The sequence below is a fragment of the Erythrolamprus reginae genome, chromosome 1 (genome assembly GCF_031021105.1).
Source record: "Erythrolamprus reginae isolate rEryReg1 chromosome 1, rEryReg1.hap1, whole genome shotgun sequence".
In the NCBI taxonomy this organism is placed as follows: domain Eukaryota; kingdom Metazoa; phylum Chordata; class Lepidosauria; order Squamata; family Dipsadidae; genus Erythrolamprus; species Erythrolamprus reginae.
In genome coordinates, this window is record NC_091950.1 from 138,307,065 (window position 1) to 138,332,272 (window position 25,208).

Here is a 25,208-nt window from a genome sequence, read left to right on the forward strand (position 1 = left end):
AGTTGGTTTATTTATTTATTTACTAATTCGATTTCTATGTCTGCTCTTCTTGAGATGACTCAGGTTTATGGAAAAAGAATGATTTAATTTATTAACTCTGTAAAAGGACTTAAATCCCAGTGCCATTTTTAACACTCTCCCCGCCTCCCAATCCGCCACAGCAAATTTTATTCCCTTTATTCCACGCAAGTTAAACCATCACAAAAATAGTTCTGGCAGAAAAGACAGAAATATCAATGGAAAGTATATTAGTAAACAAAGGAAGAAGTAGGGTGCGGGGAGGCAATGTGAGAACAGAGAGTAACAAGAGGAATTTCAGTAGCTAAATTAAACTTGAGAAAATACATAAATAATCAGCAGAAAGCAAACTACAAACATGCACCGGAATGACCACCTACAATAATTCAAGATTAAGAATTCAGAGTGAAGTATTCAAGATACAATCACTAGATAAGGAATTCAATACGCCATGAATCAGAACATCTCACAAACTAGTAAACCAGAGACTGAAATTCATTTCTAAATCAAGAATATGTTTCATATAAATCTCTTCAAATGCTAGAATAATGCTTTCTCCATTCATAGCATTGGGCTGTGAAATGGCTTGCGAACACAAGCACATGTATATCCTGCACTTTTGTGGAAAACATTACTGTGTTTTCCCAAAAATAGACCCTGTCTTATATTGTTTTGAATGTTGAAATAAGCGCTTGGCCTTATTGCCATGCACTGAAAAGCCCAATAGGGCTTATTATCAGGGGATGTATTATTTTGGGGAAAACAGGGTAATTAAAGGAAGGTTAATTATTTACAAGAGTGGGCAAAGGTGTGAAGAGAGATATGTTTGAAAGAAGCAAAATCTGTTAATAAAAGAATATCCAAATATGTGAACTGGAACCAAATAAACCATAGAAATGGTAGACTTTAGGATACTAGACAACCCAGTATCAACAGTAGAGACCTTCACATTTCTAGGTTCTATCATATCTCAAGACCTAAATTGGTCACCTAACATCAAAAACGTAATCAAAAAAGCATAACAAAGAATGTTCTTTCTGTGCCAACTCAGGAAGCTCAAACTGCCCAAGGAGCTGATGATACAGTTCTACAGAGGAATAATTGAGTCTGTCATATGCACCTCTATAACTGTCTGGTTTGGTTCTGCAACCCAACAAGACCAACACAGACTTCAAAAGATAACCAGAACTGCAGAAAAACAATTGCTGTGAATCTGCCTTCCATTGAAGACCTGTATACTGCACAAGTCAAAAAGAGGGCTGTGAAAATATTTACTGACCCCTCACATCCTGGACATAAACTTTTTCAACTCCTACCCTCAAAAAGTCGCTACAGAGCACTGTACACCAAGACAACTAGACACAAGAACGCCATCACTCTACTAAACAAATAATTCCCTCAACACTGTCAAACTATTTACTAAGTCTGTATTATTATTACTAGTAGTTTTTTCTCATCATTCCTATCACCCATTTCCTCCCACTTATGATTGTATGACTGTAACTTGTTGATTGTATCGTTAAGATTTTTATTAATATTGTTTCCTCATTGCTTATTTGACCCTCATGACAATCATTAAGTGTTGTACCTCATGATTCTTGACAAATGTATATTTTCTTTTATGTACACTGAGAGCATATGCACCAAAGACAAATTCCTTGTGTGTCCAATCACGCTTGGACAATAAAGAATGTTATTCTATTTTATTCTAAAAATAAAGGTTCAAAGCTCATGGTCTCTCAAATGTGGATTCTGCTGTTAGGGACGATTGTGTATTTTTATAATAAGATACACTAACAGTCTCCAAAGAAGATATTGAGAGAGAGAAAAGACACATCTTTTCTGGCACATGAATCAGTTTGATGCACAAATTAACTAAAAAAACCCACTCTAAAATAGAACAATCTCTTCTGTGGAGGATGTAGGAATCTGATGCCAATCTATGGTTAGCCTTCCTACAAAATATCTGCTTTTAATTTTTATTCCCCATGGGTTTCTCTTTGGCTGAGTTCTGGGATGAAAAGAGTGTCCTCCTTAGGAAACCCAGCGACCGATTAGGTCCCACAGAGTTGGCCTTCTCCGGGTCCCATCGACTAAACAATGTCGTTTGGCGGGTCGCAGGGGAAGAGCCTTCTCTGTGGCGGTCCCGACCCTCTGGAACCAGCTCCCCCCTGAGATTAGAACTGCCCCCACCCTCCTTGCCTTTCGTAAACTCCTTAAAACCCACCTCTGTCGTCAGGCATGGGTGAACTGATATAACTTCCCCAGGCCTATATTGTTTATGTATGGTATGTTGTGTGCATGTTTTTTTAAATTATGGGTTTTTAGTTTTAATTATTAGATTTGTATTCTACATTGTTTTTTCTATTACTGTTGTGAGCCGCCCCGAGTCTACGGAGAGGGCTGACACACAAATTTAATAAATGAATGAATGAATGATTAAATCAGGTAGGCAGCAAACAATTTGTACAGGAAAAATTCTGCCTCATGCTGATAAATATATACCACCCCATACTCTTTCTCTTTGGCCAGGATTTGTTCTAGATTTTAAGACAGCTGCCATTGGGATTAATTTGATCATAGACCAGTGATCCGTAATCCGTGGGCCATGATAGGTTTGCAACTGGGCTGTGGAACTGGCTGGCGAACACGTGTGCATGTACATCCTCACTTATGTGAACAGTGGGCTCCATTTGCATAAGTGGCAGATGTGCGTGCAAGCCATTTGTGGAAATGGAACTGCGTGCTGTGTGCTTTCCAGCCACTTGCACAAACCATCCCCTCTTTCCCCTCTCCCCAACAGTTTGCAAAGCTGGAACTGTGCCCTAACATTGGAACCCTAACCCTTATTTCATCCTCCTTTTGATCAAGCCCATTTCCACCATATATTAAAGTTCATCCTAGCTTCCCCAGTGCTTTTTTTATAACCTAACGTACAGTAAATCTCTCTCTAAGAACAGCCTGACCTGTTTTTCATAGCTTGCCTACTTTAGAATCTATTCATATCTTCAGCAGCATTGAGGGATGATGATTCGAGGTACAGACCATTAAGGTAGAGACTGGAAAATTAATGTTGAAAATGAATTACCTCATTCAGTTCTGATGTGGCACTTAAAATTTTCATGAAGTTTACACAGAGCTGTACTATACCAGAGGTAGATTCTTCCTGATTTGGAGCAGTTCTATAGAACCAGTAGTAATCTGGTGGCCTGGGTCGCTGGTACTGGCAGTGACCCAGGCCTGCCACGCTCTCGAGCCAGTTATCTCGGTGCCGCCATAGGTGCCACCATCTTGTTTTTTGTTTTTGCGCATGTACAGCTTTTCAAAAGTTCTGTACATATGTGTGCCGCACAATACACCTGCATCCATGTGGCACATCCCTGAACGGACCGACAGTAGGAGAATCCAGAACCCATCCCTGCACTATGCCTGCATACATCAAAACATGTTATTTGGGGGGCATTTGCCTAGGTTCACCTGGTGCACCAGTTGCAGCCCTATTTGGACAGGGAGTCTCTACTCACATCCCTCATCCCCTTATCATCTCGAGGTTTGACTACTGCAATGGTCTCTACATGGGGCTACCTTTGAAGAGCGTTCGGAAACTGCAAGTTGTGCAGAAGGCAGCCATGCGAGCAGTCAAGGGCCTTCCCAGACATGCACATATATCTCCAGCGCTCTGTGGACTGCTTTGGCTGCCAATTGGTTTTTGGATGCAATTCAAAGTGTTGGTTATAATCTATAAAGCCCCACATGGCATCGGGCCAGAATACTTGCAGGACCGCTTTCTGCTGCATGACTCCCAGCGACAAGTTAAGTCTCACAGAGTCAGCTTTCTCCAGATTTCTTCAACTAGACAATGTCATTTGGCAGGGCCTAGAGAAAGAGCCTTCTCTGTGGGGGCCCTGGCCCTCTGGAATCAGCTCCCCCCAGAGATTTGCACTGCCCCCACCTCCTTGCCTTCCACAAGAGTCTTAAGAGTCATCTATGCCACCAGGCTTGGGGCCACTAGACTCTAGCCTCCTGGCCGATGAATGTGTTGAGAGTAAGTTGATTGAATGGGAATGATTTTTTTGGTTTGGGGTGTTTTTAGATTATAAATTTAAATTACTTGGAGTTAGGATGTTATATATTGTTCTGTTGTATGTTGTAAGTCACCCCGAGTCCTTGGAGAGGGGCGGCATAAAAGTCCAATCAATCAATCAATCAATCAATCAATCAATCAATCAATCAATCAATCTTTCATACATCTAGCACAATCTTTTGAAATACAATTAAATCGCTAAATTGACTTCTGATAACAAGCGTTCCAAGCTTATTTTTCTATGTATCATTTTATGACTGATCCAGTATGGCTCTTTTAGTCTCAGAGATGCTGCCATATTTAGAATTCTCAAATCTGTAGTGACAAAAAGACAATAGAAATATAGGTTGCATAAGATCTCAACCTGGTGCCTTTCAAATTTGTTGGACAAAGTCTAGATAAATGGGTTGTTGATTTATTATTAGTTGTTATCCTCCTTTATAAGTTTGTAAATAACTCAGGTTGGCAAACATAGCCTAATAACTTCCTCCTCCTATTCTCCCTACAACAACAACAAAAAAAACCCTGTGGGGTGGGTCAAAAGAGATGGATAAGATACATATTCAAGAATCACTGCTGAGACCACAGTTGAAAAAAAAGATAATTTCAACTGCCTGCTTGAATGTTGTCAGGCAAGTCTTTCTTTTTCTCTTTTCCCTCATCATTCTCTTTAGTTTTATAAACACAAAAAAATAAGTAAAAGCTTCTTTGGAGAAACAAATACCTCTATTCAAACAAGCAAAAAGTTATGAATATAGTCAGCAGATGGGCAATTATCGAATGGTTAAGTCCACTATTTTAGTGATTCCAGATAGAGTCATAAAGAGTCATATACATTACAAGTGTGCCATTGAAAAAAGGAAGTTACTTGAGTGGTTTTGCTGAGAAACCAAAAACTGAACTCTTTATTCAAGCTGTCAGTTTATTAGTCCACTTACTGGATAGATGTTCCATGGGCAGTATTGTGTCATTTCTAACACTAGACTTTTGTTACAGACAAGCTGAGGTTGCTCTTACAAATGAATGAAATGGCAAAGAATCTAGATTATTTCTAAATGGTTTCTTTTCCACGCTTAAGTCATGGGGTTAACATCACCTGTAGAATTTTCATGTTACCATGTATGCAATCTAAATAAAAGATGTGCATTTCATCCATGTAAAGACTGTCATGATATAGCTCAGCAAAAGCCTTTCTATCTTAGTATCCCTTGCCACAATGAGATTATATATCTAATTTAATCATCTTAAAGATACATCTTGGTCAAAATGTCAATTAGGAATTATCCTACTTCACCTCATCAGGAAAAAAACCCCAACTCTCTTTGTTTTCTAATTACTGTACTTTTTCTTCTTTTATCAACCAAGAAACTTAAGGGAGCTCTTCTTATTTGAACAAAAGCAGAAAAGAAAATCCAATATAGCAGTTACTATCCTTGGAGGAAAACATTATTTAACTGTAATGGCATATAAAATAAATTCTTATTAGAGGCAAATCCATTCTGTATGAAGTGCAGGCAGCCTTATGATTTCTTATTCTCAAACTTGAATTGTATAATCCCCAAATTTATTCATTCATTCATTCATTCATTCATTCATTCATTCATTCATTCATTTATTTGTATGCCGCCCCTCTCCAAAGACTCGGGGCGGCTCACAACAGCAATAAAAACAATATAGCAGTGGAACAAATCTAATATTAAAAACATATAAAACCCTATCATTATTTTAAAAACCAAACAGCACATTCATATCAAACATAAAACAAAATATAAAAAAGCCTGGGGGAAAGGTGTCTCAACTCCCCCATGCCTGGTGGTATAAGTGAATCTTGAGTAGTTTACGAAAGACAGGAAGGGTGGGGGCAGTTCTAATCTCCGGGGGGAGTTGGTTCCAGAGGGCCGGGGCTGCCACAGAGAAGGCGCTTCTCCTGGGGCCTGCCAAATGACATTGTTTAGTCGACGGGACCCAGAGAAGGCCAACTCCGTGGGACCTTATCGGTCGCTGGGATTCGTGCAGTAGCAGGCGGTTCCAGAGGTACTCTGGTCCAATGTCATGTAGGGCTTTAAAGGTCATGACCAACACTTTGAATTGTGACCGGAAACTGATCGGCAGCCAATGCATAATAACAATAATAAGGTTCCCATTGTCACGTGAAGTAAGTTATTCACCTGCGTTGGTTAACCCATCTTAAGTATTATGTGCAGTTCTGTGCACTACACTTTAAGGATGCAGATAAATAGAAATGGGTTCAGGTAGGGTAGCAAAGATAGACACTAGGTTCTAGGAGGAAAAACCGAGGGAAATGGATAGGTTTCATTGTTAGGAGGCTAAAAGGAGATATGTTAGTACAAAGTACTGTACTAAATTATCATGTACTGTGCTTTATTATTCTAGGGTGAAGGCAAAAAGCAAGGCATTTAAGTTACAGAAAGATATTCTGATTGAATATTGGAGGGGGGATCCTAATCAAATTGATGTTAAAACAGATTATCTAATAAGAAGGTTGACTCCTGTTTGCAAATGTGTTCAAGCAGAAGCTATCAGGCACACTTTAATTTGATTTTTTGAATATATTAATATTTGCAATGCTGCTACATTATTCTATTGTCTTGAGGGAATTATTAAAACTCAATGTATAGTCCTACCTTAAGCAACAGTAAAATTATTTATACCTTCCTTAAAAAAAAGCTGAACATATTTTCCAGTTTCTGAAGTCAGATATTCTGGGTGAATCAAGAATATGAAAATGTTTGTAGAATAGCAGCATAAAATATGTTCATTGATGTGTAATTTTAAGTCGCCTTTAGATGAGTGACACACAATAAATAAATAAATGTAATTCTTCAGCCATAGCTCTTTATATAATTACATCTCATGAGTACTGAATAGACAGGACTCTGTTGTGGCCCACCAGTAGCTAGCAGAGATGGCATCAAATTCGGAAAGTGAGGAGGTTGGGGAGGAGCATGGGCCAGTCCTGGAGTCTGGGGAAGGCTCTGCTTTGGAGGCAGAGATTGGACCAGCGAAGTCTGACAATTATCAGTTGCCTTTGGAGTCAGACAGCAGTGAGGCAGATGAACAGCCGGAGCCTGTTCCCAATGTGTGCAAGTGGAGAGTTGCCAGACGAAGGGAACAGCTGGGAACAAGGGTCAACTTGGGAGTAAGGCCACAGATGGACTATGAATGGCCCCTCCCATAGGGAATAAAAGAGGAACAAATGGGGAGATAAGTTTGCAGGAGACAATTAGCTTTCTTAATTGGTTCATGACTCTCCGAAACTCCTGGCCAAGGTTTGAAGATACTGGACTGGCAGCTCTCCAAGCCAGATAAGGTCTGTGACTGTAAATGCTCTATTGAAAGGCTTCATTGGAGGTGAATGTGAGAAATTCACAGTAACTGAATAAAAGGTTTTTTTTATCAGCATAAGAGGTTTGCTTCCTGGTTTGGGAATGCCTAGGTCAGAACAGACTCTGCCTAAATAACCAATCAATTGAACAAGTATCATCTGTATACATCAGTCAATCTAGATAGCAGTTTCATCTTCCTTCATTGTTTATATAAAGGTCCAATACTTAAACAAGTTCCTAAAATAATTTAGTTGGAGAAAAAAATAATGTGAAATTTGAGAATATATTTCTACATACTAACTTTATTTCATTATCCAAGCACCCATTTGGTCAAACAAGCAAATATACTTCATCGATTTTGAATCAGAGAATTGGAAGGGACTTAATCAAATCTCCTGTTCAAAGCAGAATCAGGTAGAGTATTTCTGAGGGATGACAATCCAGCATCAGTTTGAAAACTTCCATTGAAGATCTCACTATATTATGTGGCAGCTTTCCTTTGGCTGAAAGCTTATACAATTAATCTTGCCTACTTCATAATTGTAACCTGTTGGCTTTGGGTCTATCTTCTGGGACAATAAAAAAAATATGTCCACTCATTCTTTGGACAATCTTCAGGTATTTAAAGATTCAAACAACTTGCATCAGTTGATTAATCCATTGGCTAAACAAACATAGAAATTTTAACTTGATCTTCTAGATCCCTTACCATTTTGGTAGCCCTCCTCTGAAGTTGGCAAATGTCCTTTCTGAACTATGGATTACAGAGCTAAGTATTCCAAATAGAATCTGATCAGGGCAATATGGAATGGGACAAATACACTGCTCAAAAAATAAAGGGAACACTCAAATAGTACATCCTAGAGCTGAATGAATGAAATATTCTCATTGGATACTTTGTTCTGTACAAAGTTGAATGTGCTGACAACAAAATGAAATTGATTGTCAATCAGTGTTGCTTCCTAAGTGGACAGTTTGATTTCACAGAAGTTTGATTTACTTGGAGTTATATTCTTTTGTTTAAGTGTTCCCTTTATTTTTTGAGCAGTATATTTTGCATAACTTGGATCCTATATTTGCTTAGTGCAATATATTATGATGCTTCACTAATCCACAGTAAGAACAATTCCTTTGGAAGCTTTTGATTCAGATTAGTGTGTGAGAAAAAATGGTCAGAAAACCTAAAACTGGACACAAGACGCAATATTTAGAGCAAATAATCATATGGAATGACATATACATGTACCAATTAATGTGTGCATGTGATCACCAAGTATTTTAATCTCCAAGGACATACACAATAAAAGAAACTTGTCTTCCAAATACAAAAACTACCTTTTTATTTCAATTTATTTCTACCATTGATTTTCAATGTTTTTTCACAAACAAGAAAATTTAAGCAACCATTGAGATTTTTAAGTTAAGGAAGGAAAAGTAACTATCACACCATTTCCTTTCCTCTGCCTATCTTAGTCTAGTGGGGCTGTTATATTTGCAAAAAATTGTTATGTACATCAGTGTATTGGCCCCTTCTTTTGTGGATTGTCCCAGCAACATTGCTGTTTATTTTAAACAATGATTCTTACCTAGAGGTGCTATCAATAGATGCAGCTGCTTTCCCCAAAACTGCTGGCAGTGCAGGGTGTTTTACAGACTAAAAAAAAAAGTAGTAATAACAACCTGGTAAGAATAAAGCTATTGAATCGAGAAGGCTGAAATCCCAATATTCTGGGGCTACTCTTGAGTTAAACAAATAGAAAATAGCCAGGCAATGCAAGGTGGCTGGAGTGGAACAAAACTGTAGGAAATTCCTGCAAGTTCTGATAGTAATGAATTGTTCTTGAACAAAAGGTTGAGAGAACAACAAAGAAATCAGAAGCCTTCAGATTAAGTGAGCTGTCCAATTGGAAGACTGCATAAGAGATGCTACAGGACCTTTATTTTTGTGCTCATTCCTGTTGCAACAAAGAAAATGAAGTACATTCATGGAACTAGGCAGGCATGACTAAGCCAAATGCCAACACTTATATGAGTCAATGCTAAATTATGTGCTTAAACTGCTCACATTTAACTTTGGCTGGGTCCTGCCCTGAGGGATTAAGACAGCCTTTCTCTGCTACCCTCCAGAACTTCAAAACTCCCATATTCCAATCTAGGAAAGCTCAAAGACTCTGGCTCCAAACATCTGGAGGACATCAGATAGGAAAAGTTTGGATTAAGGCAAAGTATTGTGTTATCCATAATTTAATGTTTACTCACTCCTTGTATTATGTTCTAAAGAGGCTAAAAATATGGAATGTTTCTGCTAATTCTGGAACCAGAGATTCTCAGATTCATAATGAAAACGTTCTTGACTAATTAAGGTTAAAATCACCTTTGTGGTAGTTATATGCAGAGCAAGTAGGAATTCCATTACTTGCCAATAATAAAGTTACAAAGAATAGGCATTAGGAAAATTTTTGACTGCAATTTGACATGTATTCTTTGAGAGTAAACCCAAAATGTCAAGTTTCCAGTAAGCCATCATGGCAAACTGATGTTAGAAAAACATATTGTGGCTGAAAATGGTACCCAAATGCTTTTGTGCTGCCAAAATATCTAAGTGATTGCAAGGTTATCTGCATATACCCCACACAGCTGTTTTGTGAGCAGACAGCAGGAAACACGTTATTTTTGTGGTCAACTCATTATGAGTTGTGAATCATGGGAATTCTTTGTGCTTATAGCCGCTAACATTGTCTATATGGATCATATGCTTGACTGAGGTTCATCTCTTAATCACGTCATATTTAATTTTTCTCCCATTTAGTTTTAAGATTGAGAACTTTCAGTCTGGCAAATTTTATTGACATTACAGATGAGTTTCCTTCAATTCTTTAAAAAAATTCATTAGAGATTTGTAACTTTTTTTAGTATACAGAAACGTAATAATTATTGCTGGCTTTAGAAAATATTAAATCAAGGGATAAAGATGACTTGATTTAAGACTGAATCAAATTGAAAGGATCCTCTCTCATGGGAAAATGCTCTTGTTTATACTTTGAAACTGATGACTTTGAAAGTTCAACACAAGAGGGCACCCAATGGCTACCTTAAAATAAATGTTTAATGAAAGAGTGAAGGAAGAGTTTATGTTTATTCTCCAACCCCTGGGTCATGGATTGGTACTGGTCTGGGCCCTGTGGAAAACTAGGCAGTTCAAGTGATGGTCGAGAACACAAAGCATCGTTTGTGCATGTACAGGATTAGATTACACAAACGAAACCATCTCCCCTCCCATCACCGATACTGCTGCTCCATAGACCCAGAAAAGTTGGAAACTGCTACTATAATAGAATCAGAAGGCGTTATAGAACAAATCCCATTGATTAAACTGAAATTGACTTATAGGTGGTGAAAAAATTATAGCTTATAAGAAAGATTAAAACAATGGATTTACAAACTGAAATTGAATGAAGATTTTTAAAATATTAAAAGATAATATTTTATCTTTTATAAATAATTAATAAAAATAATAAATCAGAATAGTGATGTGGATAATTTTCTTATATTGGATTTTTAAAAAACATTTGCTGGAGTTGTCACACTGGAATTACAAAAGGGTCCTGACAAGAATTTTGTGAGAAGAGAGAAAAAAAGTATGAGAAAGCAAGATGTCAGAACTTTCCTTGATGAATTCAAAGATGGTTGGGAGAAAGAAGAATGAATATTATTCAATTCATTTGATCAAGATTAAAATAATGAATTGTTCTTTTTGGTGGGCTTATGTGGTTTTCTGATTGGGACTGGATGATGATGGGTATTTCTGGTAATTGTTTAATTGTTTTTGAGTGGGACTAGACTGATTATTTGAGTAGACAAAATGGAGGATCTTTAAATATAACTAGCTATAAATACAAACGAATTCATATTGGGTGTACTAAACGTTTATAATATTTATTTCTGCTAATGCTTACTGGGTTTGGCTGATTAACATGGAGAGGCTTATGGAGAATAGGGTGATGTGTGGAACAAAGAGATATTTGGTTGCATTAGTGATAATTTGTTGAGTATGCTTGCTGAGGATTCAGGGATAGGTTTTTTCAATTTATATTTTTGTTCCTTTTCTTTCCCCTTTTCTGCACTTTTCAAATTTTTTAAATGTCTTTCTGAACTATGTACTTGCATTAGTCTTATCTGTGTAATATAATTTTCAATGGAACTATTGAGAGTGTCCAACATTGCATTACCAGGAATTAAATGCCTTTTTTTGCTTATCATTCAGTTGGATTTCTTTGCAAGTAGCATACATATATTTAGTGCACTTGATTTATAATATTGAAATCCATGAATTGAAATTTCTGAAAGCTTCTGAGATGCATATTTGGTAACACTTCTTAGTGTTCTGAAATGTCCAAGAACTGACTCACCAAATATATTGCCTTAACCATCAAAATATCTTTAGCATTTCTGGGGAATATATTCACATGGATGTATTAATTTCTTAAACTAGCTTTTTCCCAGAGGTTCAGTGTGGTATATGTTAAATGTTTTAATCACAAGAAACCTATACAGTGATCCCCCGGGTATTGCGACCCCGATCATTGCGAAACGGCTATATGGCGATTTTGCAACCCGGAAGTAAAAACACCATCTGCGCATGCACGCCCTTTTTTCTATGGGCACGCATGCGTAGATGGCGCTGGGCAGATCAGCTGCTGGGCGGCTTCCCTGGGTCTCCTCTTGCTGGCGGGAGGGCGAGAAGCCCCCCCAGCACCCGCTCACCCGCCGTTCGCCCGGCTCGCCCGCCCTTCGCCGCTCGCCCGCCCTTCGCCCGGCCACCCGCCCTTCGCTCGCTGCTCGCCCGCCCTTCGCCCGGCCACCCGCCCTTCGCTCGCTGCTCGCCCGCCCTTCGCCTGGCCACCCGCCGTTCGCTCGCTGCTCGCCCGCCCTTCGCCGCTCGCCCGCCCTTCGCCCGGCCACGCGCCGTTCGCTCGCTGCTCGCCCGCCCTTTGCCCGGCCACCCGCCGTTCGCTCACTGCTCGCCCGGCCACCCGGGTTCGTTTGGCTTCGGGACATGCCGGCGGCGACGTTTTAAAACAGCCGCGCGGCTTCCCAACTGAGTCCCGAAGCCAAACGCGGAAGTTCGCCTTTGACTTCGGGACTCAGTTGGGAAGCCGCGCGGCTGTTTTAAAATGTTGCCGCCGGCATGTCCCGAAGCCAAACGAACCCAGGTGGCCGGGCGAGCAGCGAGCGAAGGGCGGGTGGCCGGGCGAAGGGCGCGCGCGCGGGCAGGCAGGCGGCGGACAAGCGGCGGGCGCGGCAGCAGCGAGGAGTTTGCGTGGGCGGTGGGGAAACCCCAATCTTCGGCTCCTCGCTAGTGCTGCGGAAGTAAAAACACCATCTGCGCATGCGCAGATGGTGTTTTTACTTCCTCAGCGCTACTTCGCGAAAAACCGATCATTGCTAGGGGTCCTGGAACGGAACCCTCGCAATGATCGGGGGATCACTGTATTGTATACCCTATGACTGTGATGGTGAACATATGGCATGCGCACCTGAGGTGGCATACAGAGCCCTTTCCGTGGGCACATGCACCGTTGCCAGTTGCTGTTCTGGTGTCACGTATGGCAGCCACTCCTTCCAAGACTCCTGCATCTATTCCAGTTTGGACACTTAGTGCCAGAAAGGTTCACCATCAGTGCCCTATGACAATCATTAAGTGTTGTACTTCATGATTCTTGACAAATGTATATTTTTGTTTATGTACACTGAGAGCATATGCACCAAGACAAATTTCTTGTGTGTCCAATCACACTTGGTGAATAAACAATTCTATTCTGTTGTACATTAGCCAAGGCAACTATTTCCAATACAGACACATATCAGTTTCAGGGCTGATCAAATTATTTGAACTGTCTAATTTGATGCTAGCAAAATTGGGACAATTTCACATATGGTCAGGAGCTACATAATTAAATTATTAGCTTTTACTGTTAAAAAATGTGATTTTTTGTTTGTTTGCTGTCATAAGCTCTATTTGTAATCATTCAGACTACTTTTTTTTATCTTCTGCAAGTAGGGATTCCCTGTATTGAGAGAATCACAATTCTCAGCAGGGATAAAAATAAATGAAAGAAAAAAAGCCACAAACACATCAGTTGCAGCTGGATTGCTTCTAGAAATGTAATTTCTGATGCTATAAAGTGATAGGGGAGATTGTCTTCTTTTGGGATTTTTAAAAATTTCATATATGGATGCTTTTAATTGGCAAAACTAACACAGGAAATTATGTATACAATCACAGAAAAGGAAGTCCAGTGTCCCCTCAATATATAAAAAGACAAACTGTTGTCACAAAATTTTGTAAATGATTAAAGTAAATCTTAAAAGGCCTCTGGAATTCCACATCAGGAAAAAAACTAGAAAGAGGTTGCATTATTTTGATTTTGGAAAACAGACCAGGTGACTGCACTCAGATTTAAGGCAATATCTATATATCACACTGTTTGGCAAAGCTTGTCTACTTTTGGTCCTTTTAAAACATTGGTCATACACTGTAAATGGTTTCTTTAAAAAAACCTATTCTCCAATGAATTAGATATTATAACATAGATGAGACTAATTAAGGAGAGGAAAAAATACTAGCAAATTTGATTGCAATATTATATATGCAGTAGTAATTAAGAATGGCCATGCATGGAACCTGAAACAAACCTTTAGAAATTTCTGTTTAAAGCAAGCATGATTCTGTTTTATGTCAGGTCTTGTAGAAATTGTGACTGAATCAAGCAATGATGCAGAACACAAACTTGCTGTTTCTAGTGTAAAAATGTAAACGTACAGCCCATTGTTGTTACTAACCAGCTATTTAGGCATGGAGAATGATAAAGAGACTTTCCTGTTTGCTTATTCTAAAATACATTCCATTAAGTGCAGCTGTCTATCTACAGCAATGGCTGGTGAATCATGCATGCTCATTCATATGCTCACAGAACCTCTCTCCTTTAGTTAGGAATCTAGTTAGGGATATATACACATGGCCCAAAGTTGGTTTAGGCTGGTTGATTCAGTGTAAACAGTCATTTGAATTGTTCATCGAAGAGAGAATTGGAGCTAACCTCCAGGAGGGTCAGTGTAAGTGAAGCACATTACATTTTCTTCAAACAGTATGACAAGAAGAGGTAGGGAAAATTCAAGAAACATATGCCCAGCAAGTTTTTCTAAATCAAAATTTTGCAGCTATGCCTGTGTGTGTGTGTATGTTGGAAACCGAGAACAGAAGCTTCATTTGATAAGAGATAATGCTTTCTTATTTGATTTCTTAAAAACGTTAGTATGTAAGCATTTTCACCTGATGGTTTGAAAAGGAGAAAGTTTCCTTTAGATATCTGGTATTACTTAGTTAATTGATCTTAAATCAAATTTTTAAAAAATCAGTGCATGGGATTTGTTCCCCTAAATGGAATGTAAGTAATTTTACCTGATATTTTAGATATTATTCTCTGGATTAAATATACCTCACCCTTTCCTCCTCTCTTGTGTGACCATTATTAAGGAGAATGCGTCTTTAAATTTGTTTACAGTTCATTCTTTGAAAGAACCAACTAACCTGTGGATCAAATAGATAGCTGGACTCCATGTAACCCAATCATCTCTGTCATCTTTTTTCAAACTGTGTTTTATAGAACCCTGGAGTTTCATGAGAGACTAAGAACAAGAAAACGGTCCACTCAAACACAGCTTGGGTAGAGTTGCCTGCAGCATTTTTCCATGGTACAGTGGAAAGGGTGGGGCTGTTTGGCCGACATTCAAAAACCCCATTGGGGAGGATATTCATACATATGATGAGTCATTGCTTTGCTTAATTTTCATTGGGTTCTGAATTTTTTTTTCAATTGAAAAAAATCCTGAAGAAATTTGAAAATCCCTGGGGTAAGAGATAGAGCTGGAACTATAACAGCAAGACTTAGGAGAAGATGCAAAGATCAGCTTTCTCCTTTCACACCTTTATCTGTTCTCTTTAAAAGGTCCTAATCTTCTGAGCTATCCTGTGTTGAATCTTTTCTCTCTTTTTTTCAGTATCTGACACATCTGAAATTCCTTCTGATTTGAAATAGGTTCCCTCAATCTGCCTCAACTTCAGTTTGACAATACAGTACAGGAAACTTCTTTCCAAATGTGTGTACACATACAGACTGAAATCAGACAAGAAGAATACATATTACCCCTTTCCCCAGCCCTCCCTTTTGCTAAGTCATTCTCTTCACCAAAATCCATCTTCATTTATGGAGATAAGCATCCAACCACAGTGCTCCAGATTTCTTTAGAGATCTAAAGAGTAAGAAGACAAATGTGAGATTCCAATAGTATAACAAAAGTCTGATTGTGTAAGCTGACTCTGAGCTTTCCCCCAAGCTTGAATTTTCAGCAAACACTTGTAAGAAAGACAGAGAACTCCCAGATCTATCAGCATACGGATTAAGTATTTCTGCATTCCTGTAACCCATTAGTATATAAATATGGCTGGCTGGCGTTATGAAGTTGTACTTGTGTCTCTATACTCTCCAAAAGATAAAATAGACTGATAATCCCTATTGAGTCTCTTACCCAACGATGTCTGCAAATGCTCTCAGAAGAGGTTTTTCTTCATAAGGAACTTCATACTTGGCACACAGGGACTTTACCAATGGTGCTATCTTGTGGTAGTTGTGGCGTGGCATTGTGGGAAACAAGCTCAAATAAAACAGAAGAAGAAAGCATGAGGAAAGCTCAGGAGAAGCAGTTATGAGAAGGGACATGCCAAGCACTATGGAAATAAATAGAGCCTAGTCCAGGGGTCAGCAACCCACGGCTCCAGAACTGCGTACGGCTCTTTGGACCCCTGCTGTGACTCCTTGTCCCATCACTGACTGGCCTCACCCTCCCTTCCCTCACTTGACCTGAGAAGGTAAGGGCGATGGCGGAAATGGAGAAGTGGCTGATTCTCTGGCACAGGTTGAGGAATACAGTGTTCCCTCAATTTTCGCGGGTTTGAACTACGCGAAACGTCTATACCACGGTTTTTCAAAAATATTAATTAAAAAATACTTCGCGGTTCCCCCCCCCATACCACGGTTTTTCCTGCCTGATGACATCATATGTCATTGCTAAACTTTCGTCTGCCTTTAAAAAACATTTTTAAAAATAAACTTTAATAAATAAACATGATGAGTAATAATCTAAATGGTTGCTAAGGGAATGGGAAATTGTAATTTAGGGGTTTAAAGTGTTAAGGGAAGGCTTAGGATACTGTTCATAGCCAAAAAATAGTGTATTTACTTCCGCATCTCTACTTCGTGGAAATTCGACTTTCACGGGCGGGCTCTGAACGCATCCCCCATGAAAATCGAGGGAACACTGTATAGCCACTCCTTACCTTCGGGAGACCCTTCTCCCCCTCTCCCTCCCTGGCTGACTGTGGTAGGGCCAGGAGGATGAGCATGTGCGGTGAGACCCTCAAGCGAGCGGCAAAGCATAGCAAAGGTGTACATGGAGACCAGGTAGCTGCTCGCTTAAGGAGAGTCTTTGGATGCGGCTTCTATCCTGCCCTATAGATATGGCCATTGCTTTGCCATGTCCTGCCCCACCTCCCCCCGGCATCTCTTCAGTATAAGCTCCATCATGAAGCGGCAGGAAGCGAAGGCTGCCTTCGCTCTGGCGACCCTCCTCCCTCTTCTTCTCTCATGCCTGGCTGTGGGGGCATGGCAAGGCGATGGCCAGATGCATAGGACAGGAGAGAAGCATCTCTGTAGCTACCTTCATGTCACATTTGTGCATAAGGCAGCCTTTGCTTCTTGCTGCTTTGGCTGGAGTGCACACCATCCCCTCTTGGCTGAAGAGCTGTGGGGAGGGGGACGGGACACAGCAAGGGCTCAATCTTAAATTGAGGATTACCTGAACAATAGTTTTAATGTACATTGCATTTTATTTATTTATTTTATTTATATGCTGCCCATCTCACTCTGCATTGGTTGCCGATCAATTTCCGGTCACAATTCAAAGTGTTGGTTATGACCTATAAAGCCCTTCATGGCATCGGACCAGAATATCTCCGAGACCGCCTTCTGCTGCACGAATCCCAGCGACCAATTACGTCCCACAGAGTCGGCCTTCTCCAGGTCCCGTCAACTAAACAATGTCGGTTGGCAGGCCCCAGGGGAAGAGCCATCTCTGTGGCGGCCCCAACTCTCTGGAACCAACTCCCCGCAGAGATTAGAACTGCCCCTACCCTCCTTGCCTTTCGTAAACTCCTCAAAACCCACCTTTGTCGTCAGGCATTGGGGAATTGAGATATCTCCCCCGGGCCTATATAATTTATGTATGGTATGTTTGTAGGTATGTCTGCTTAAAAATGGGGTTTCTTAACTATTTTAAATTTTAAATTGTAAATTATTAGATTTGTTATAAATTGTTTTATTGTGTTGTGAGCCGCCCCGAGTCTACGGAAAGGGGCGGCATACAAATCTAATAAATAAATAAATATAAATTTAATAATTATTACATATGCTCGTACCATATAAATTTAATAAATATTACATATCCTTGTAGCATACGGAAATTCTACAGTTATTGCTGTTAGCCAACATTTTTTTCCTTATTCCAGCTTCTCCAAAGTGACTATTACATCTCGTGCATGTATTTTCACTGCCAACATTCCTTCAGAAACAAACATTGCATACTTACTGGTGCTCTATTTGAAAGTTCAGATGTCCACTGAACCAGTCATTGAAAAAAGACTGCTCAATATTGCAAGTCGCTACCAGCTGTGAAAGAAAGGCAATTGTGAATCCCCGTAAATCTGAATTTAAGAGATTAAGTTCAAATTCATTACTTTCTTTCTTTTTGGTAAAGTCTACTACTACAGTACTGTGGAGGTGCTGCAATCTATTAGTATGACTGCAAACTAAAATGGTAACCTTTGAAATTCCTCAAAATAGTGAGGTTTTGCAAGAGGCAGGAAATTAAGAAATACAATATGTTTCAAACAAACTTTGGAACAAAGCAGTATAGATCTGAATTATAGCCAATTTTGTGTTTTTAGAAAAATAGGTCAAGCATTGTTCCTTTGTATCAAGATACCAGACTAAATTGAGATTTGCAATATCAATTGCAATATCAATGATGACTAAGGATTTAGCTAAATGAGATTTTTGCTAAATTAAATCCTTAACCCAGTACAGTTTACTTTGCAAGAAGTGTGGAGCATGGAGGAACAATTTTGTTAGTTTCATTAACCCTAAGATAAAGTCAGTAAAACATTCCCAGTACTCTATCAGATGATCTCAAGCATGGTTGCTCAGAATTTCCCCTGGACTCGGTGACCCTTATTCCCAGATAAGAATGAGATTTCAATAAAGAAAGTTTACCTGGGAGCTGAGCCAATCTCTGTGCTTGTCACTGTCAATTTCCATTGGAATATGATTCATCTGAGTAACCCAAACAAACCAATGGCTTTCCATAAACCTAAAGAGCAAGAAAGAAAGAGGGGATTGAACTCAAAAGCCTGAAAGCTGTAATCTAGAGAAACTGGCCAAAAAAAAGGTCAAATATTAGATTTATTTCCAGTAATTTAATAATACGTCTGAACAGTTTTGAATTTCCCACATTTTGTAGGCATATAGTTGTTCTCCAATGTGTCATTTGTCTTTATTTTACTGATTTATATGTTAAAGTTCTAAGTCTCCCATCTCCAAAATTTCTATGAGTGGTTTCAGAAGATTATTTTTTTAAAAAAGACAAACATAGATATATAGACACAGATATATACACACATTATATAACAGTTCAGCAATCATCTGAAGAACAATACATTGCAATATGCAATGCCTAAAAATAAAATAAAGGGAACACTTAAACAACACAATATAGCTCCAAGTAAATAAAACTTCTATGAAATCAAACTGTCCACTTAGGAAGCGACACCGATTGACAATCAATTTCACATGTTGTCAGCACATTCAACTTTGTACAGAGCAAAGTATTCAATGAGAATATTTCATTCATTCAGATCTAGGATGTGTTATCTGAGTGTTCCCTTTATTTTTTTGAGCAGTATATATTTATATCCTCCACCAACTAAGCATCAGCCCTGCCCCTGAAACATCTAACTTAAGTCCTGGAAGGAAAAACAGGTTTTTAGAGTCCAATTAACAGTGGGAAAGGGTTATATGTGGGAATAGCAACAACGCATAGATTTATATATCACTTCACAGTGCTTTACAGCTCTCTCTAAGCAGTTTACATAGTCAGCATATTGCCCCCAACAATATGAGTCCTCATTTTAGTGACATTGGAAGGATGGAAGGCTGAAAAATCACCAAAATCTCACATGCATGCGTCCCTCATGGGATTTTGCTTCTACGAAGCAACCCCCCCCAAAAAAGATGGCGGTCCACATAGGACTGCCACAGGGGTAGCCCCGCTTAAATTGCGCAATCTGGTGGCCGCTACCAGTCCGCAGTCCGCTACTGTACCTGTAGCAACCAACTACTGATTTTGTCTTCACTAAACAATTACTCAAGCAAAGTTATGATGACACTGGACAAGGGAACCGAAGACAGGCCCTTATAGTTGCACCCATTGCAGCATCTCCACAATCACATGATTACAGTTCAGAATTGGCTCCTAGTTACAACAGTACAGCATCATGCAGTGATATGACTGCCATTTACAATGTTCATTGCCAGCTTCCAACAAGCCAAGACAAAGAGGAAGCTGGCAGGAGATTGCAAATGACAATTACATACTTGTGAGTTGCTACAGCCATACAGGATTCACCTAGCAATGACCACTGGGACTGCTATTACTGGCCTCATAAATCAGAATGGTCATGTGAAGTCATACTTTACCATCCACATTGTTTAGCAACAGAGTTTCCGCTCCCAATTACCATCATTAAGTGAGGACTTATATCAGTCAGTCACAATGTCATCTTCTTGTGCACAAACATTGGGTAGATTTGTTCGGAAATAGATGAATCTATAACTTATCTGGCCTTGAACTTCTCACTGTTATAAATCAGCAGAGGTATATTTTAAATGTTTAGTAGCTAACCCTACCTGACAAAGGTGAGAAGAAGCAGGGACCCAAGAAATCCATAAAATGGAATATAAGTGATAAAGTAGCGTACATAGTAGCTGAAGGCCCATGCCAAGTCCTAGGAGACAAGGAAAACATTATACATGGCAAATGCTATATGTCTTTTATTTATAGACCAACAATTATTCCCCTCCCAAAGAATAGGCATAGAAACCTTGCTTCACCCCCTCAGCTGAGATCTTCAGATGAATTTTCATTTCATGCAGAGAAATAAAAGCAATAAAAGGCATGCGATTTTTTTCACTTACCACCCAGAACTTGTGTTTGAACATTGTTGTGAAGATTTGCATTTGGAAATAGACTGGAATAAGGAGAGGTGGGAAAACTGAGAACAAAACAATATGCATTAGGGGAAGCAAGCAACAAAAAACACAGAATGGTATTCTGGGACTGAAAAAACAACATAAAAATAAATGCCTGCAGTGAAGCATACTTTCTTTCTCTCTCTGAGGAAGTATAGGGCAGTAAATGATGAGAAATGCTGTTTTGGGTCTGTATTCGGCTCAATATTTTAAGCTATTCAAATAATCAGGACTTGTGTTTTCAACATGATACCCTCTGGGAACAAATGTGCCTACAGACATCGTCCTTGCCCACATGGCTCCTGGCCTACTTCTTTAATTTTTAAAATATTATTTAGTTGATAAAAAGTAAATGAGAATGCTGAAAGCAACATAAATCTCTAGCATCAACCATTTCAAGAATACTTGACACAGCTACTTAGCCCTCCTTAGATAATAAACATGGCAGATGGTGCAGCCCTGAACTGGGATGGAAGTGTGTCCATCTGCCTTTAAAAAGATACTGGGGTAAGATTACATTAATAAGAAAAATGTGGGTTGGCTGAGGGAATTGTGAGAGTGCTCAATAGGTGTTTCACTGTATTTTAATTTCAATTTTGAAATGTTTACAGCTTAAAGCACTGTTTCCAGTTCAAAATGCTCATCTAAATCAGAAACAGTTGTTCTGACTTTGCCGGAAATTTTTCAATGCTGTTCCAATCATTATGGAAGTGTTCCAAAGTTAGGCATCCTTCAACATTGGACTACGATCAGAATAACAATTTTCCCCATTGTGAGTGTGAAACATTTTAAATTCAAGATGCACTGCTGTGCCCAGCAGCAATTTGTGCTTGTCATGATGGCCATTTTGTAATCTTGAAGTTAGCCAATTCCCAGTACTATACTCTGGCACTTTCAAATATGCCTACTTCCTGAAAAGTTTAAAAAGAGGGCTTCTAACTTGCAAACCAGTTTTAACATATAGGGAAAAACATCTGTAAATTGATTGTAATATCTATGTTGAGGACAGTTTATACAAAAATAAGTAGGATATAATTATCAGCTCTGCCTTTTCTATAAATAATTGTACTTACTCAAAAAGAAGTATTCATGTTGATGATTATAAGGGAAGTATTTCAGCTTCTTCTTTCCATACTGAAGGAGAAGACAAAAACTTTTCAGTGTTGACTATTCAAGACAGTAAAACCCCACTTTGGTACAACCCCACTTTGTTACAACCACTGAAATTATGTTAGATGAACAATATAAAAAAAAAGACTTTAATGATGTTGGAGAGATTATATATATTAATTTTGATAGAGACATAATTTGCTGTACCTATTGGCAATACAGGTACAGCAGACCTTGGAGAGGGGCGGCATATATATAGTTGTCGGCTATGAATAAATTAACTGCCTTGTAATGGCCGTGGGTTGGGCCTAGAGGCAAAAAGGAGCTGTGACGTTCCTTCAATATACCAGGGTGATCCGACATAAAAAAACATTAAGCCCCTCCCTGGTACAGAGCTGAATGGATCAGGCCTGGTGGCTCAGCTGTTAATTCTCTGCCTTACAAGGCAGAAGCTGCCGGATCAAATCCCAGTAAGGGTGTGGCTAGCTGATGAGGCCAGAACAAGGCCGAAATGGTGCCATCCTAGTCTCCCTTAATTTTAAAAAAAATTCAGCAAAAAACGTGGTATGTATGTATGTATGTATGTATGTATGTATGTATGTATGTATGTATGTATGTATGTAAATAAATAAAAATACTTATTTAAAATTGTAGGAATTATAGTCCTAAAGCATTCATTTTCTAAATCTAAATTCTAGAAATTTAGCTTTGTTCTATTTCAGATGACTTCCATAGATTTCAATATTTGGAAGCAACATTATATTGCTTTGAAGAATTGAGAACTGCTACCATAATACAGAGGGGATAGTTTTATAAATAATAATACAACCACAGATTCAGCAACAGCATTGAATGAATGGTACTTATAACTGATTCTCGGTGTTCTGTTCATCACATCAACCTGATGTGAACATGACTGCAATATGGGTGCTTAGCAAGTGACTTGAATTTCTAATTGTTGCAACATCCCATGATCACGTAATTATGATTTGTGACCTTTCCTGCCAGCTTCCCACAAACAAGTCAATGGGAAAGCCAGCATGAAATCAGAACTCACAATTATGAAAGAAGATTACTTAACTACACTTATGGTCCTTGCTTAATAATGGTAACGGGACAGCCAGATCTGCTATCACTAAGTGACAGACACATTATGTCTTTTGCAACTGTATCACTTGGTAACATAAATTCTGGTCTTAATTACCATTGTTAAATGATAATAAATGTAACAAACATTTATATTCTGCCTGACTTTCAGTGACTCCAGATAGTTTGCAATTATTAAAAAACAATTAAAAATTAAGAGCAGTACAAAAACAGCATAATCAAAAACAACAACAAAGAAAAAACTCAAAGCGTTGTCAGTTATCTTTGTCAAAAGCCTGGACAAAGAACTTTTAGGGTCTTTAGGGTCTTTAGGAATACCATTTTGGGAGCAGGTACTGCTACAGAGACAATGCTAATCTGGAGTTCTGATAGATGACATTGCTTCATTGAAGAATGGAGCATTCTAACCCTTCCAGATTAGTTTTTCTTTTCATTATAAAAAAAATAAAGCTAACACATTATTAGGAAATATGAGCAAAGCAGGAGAGATCTATCTTAGTGTTTTTCTTTGACCTGGGGTTGAGCTGGCTGGCCCAGACATTGAAAACCACACCTCATAGGCAGTGAAGGGCTACCAAAATTTTTACTACCACACTGTGGGTATGGCTTATGCAGGACACCCTGCATTTTCTTTCAACATCTTTCAGTGCAAATTGGGTGCTCTGGGATAGAGCTCCATTTTCGCTACGCCAGTGTGTTCCCCTCCATCTGGGCAGCAGCCCACCCCTGCTCATAAATAAACAGCTCCACCTCCTGAAGCTTTGAGAAGGTGCTGATTTGCTGCAGCTGGCTGCTTCATTTCTCAGCAAAAGGCAAAGTGAATCTATCAAAGCATGGCTGACCCACTTCAGATAAGTCAAAATGCCAAGCTACTTTAAAACCTGTTTTAATTGGTTGATTTGATCAAAGCATTTTTACTGAAGCATTCTACTGAGACAAACAGATAATTTTGAATAAAGAATGAAAAAAACATTATGAAAAAATAGACAACAAATGCATCCTGACTGTAAATGGGATGGTGGGTGACGATGGGGAATGAGAGGAAGAAAAACTGCCTAGAAAACAATCAGATAAGGTTGGCTAACTTCACCAATTTGTTCTAATTGGCCTTTGGGGTTCAATTGATTATATAAATATCACATTTTGTGGAATGTATTTAGCTAGGTACAATATAAAAATGTTTTAGATTGTATTGCAGTATTTGCTTAATAGGCACTGGAATGTACTGCACTTTCAAAGTTGCTGTAGCAACCATGGCCCAGTTAGGACAGAAAGTGCTCTGATTTTCCTAGCTAAAGTTCATTTTTCTTCTAGAGAAGAGCAAAGTGTCCTCAAGGACATGTCTATCACAGGGGCACATTCATTGTTACTTTTCCTAGCTGATCTACAAAAGGCGAAACTCATCTGGATTTTATAGGTCATCTCTAGCTGAATATGGAAAGGAAACTTCCTTAGAGACAGTGTAAACAGAAAGTAGCTCTAACTGGGTCTTCTGGTATATTGCTGCAGGATTTGAAGTAAATGGGCAAGGTTCTTTGATTTTCATTTTGATTCTCAGTGGGAAACCAGATTGGGGAAAGAATTATGAACAGATTTTAGTTTGGGATTTGGAATTTCTGAATTCTGAACTCTTTAATTCTAGGGTTCATATTTTGCACCAGGTGATGGATACTGGAATTTGGATTTCCAAGAAGAAGCAGAATAAATTTTGCATCTCTGAATTCTATTATGCCATATCATTAAATATCAAACCATCCCAACGTAGACTTTTCGATTCAGGAAAAGTTGGTCACTCAGATATCATCCCACCAAATAGTTAATAATAATAATAATAATAATAATAATAATAATAATAATAATAATAATAATAATAATAATAATAATAATAATAATATATTAGATTTGTATGCCGCCCCTCTCCGAGGACTCGGAGCGGCTCACAACAAATAAAACATATACAAATCCAATGTTAAAACAGTCTTTAAAAAAACCCCTATTAAAAACAGTCATACAACCCAAACACACCATCCATAAAGTCAAAGGCAGCTAAGGATATATCAGCTCCTCCTTAATAGCATTTAGACTTATACACCTCTTTATAGTACTTTTACAGCTTTCTCT

The 25,208-nt window shown here is 38.8% G+C and overlaps 2 protein-coding genes across 4 annotated transcripts in view; one reads left to right on the plus strand and one right to left on the minus strand.

The window, feature by feature from the left end:
• Positions 1 to 25,208, plus strand: part of LOC139175661 (veficolin-1-like) — a 940,898-nt gene that overhangs the window by 340,577 nt on the left and 575,113 nt on the right. The gene's annotated exons all lie outside the window — the stretch shown is intronic.
• Positions 13,167 to 25,208, minus strand: part of LOC139175486 (acyl-CoA 6-desaturase-like) — a 41,570-nt gene continuing 29,528 nt past the window's right edge. For all 3 annotated transcript variants that reach the window (XM_070766629.1, XM_070766621.1, XM_070766614.1), the window contains 7 exons: positions 21,944 to 22,004; positions 20,817 to 20,893; positions 20,529 to 20,626; positions 18,837 to 18,933; positions 18,154 to 18,233; positions 16,039 to 16,164; positions 13,167 to 15,762 (listed from right to left, as the gene is read on the minus strand). In XM_070766629.1, the coding sequence (XP_070622730.1) occupies positions 15,711 to 15,762; positions 16,039 to 16,164; positions 18,154 to 18,233; positions 18,837 to 18,933; positions 20,529 to 20,626; positions 20,817 to 20,893; positions 21,944 to 22,004 (591 nt within the window). In that variant the 3' untranslated portion in view covers positions 13,167 to 15,710. The remainder of the gene's footprint in view (positions 15,763 to 16,038; positions 16,165 to 18,153; positions 18,234 to 18,836; positions 18,934 to 20,528; positions 20,627 to 20,816; positions 20,894 to 21,943; positions 22,005 to 25,208) is intronic.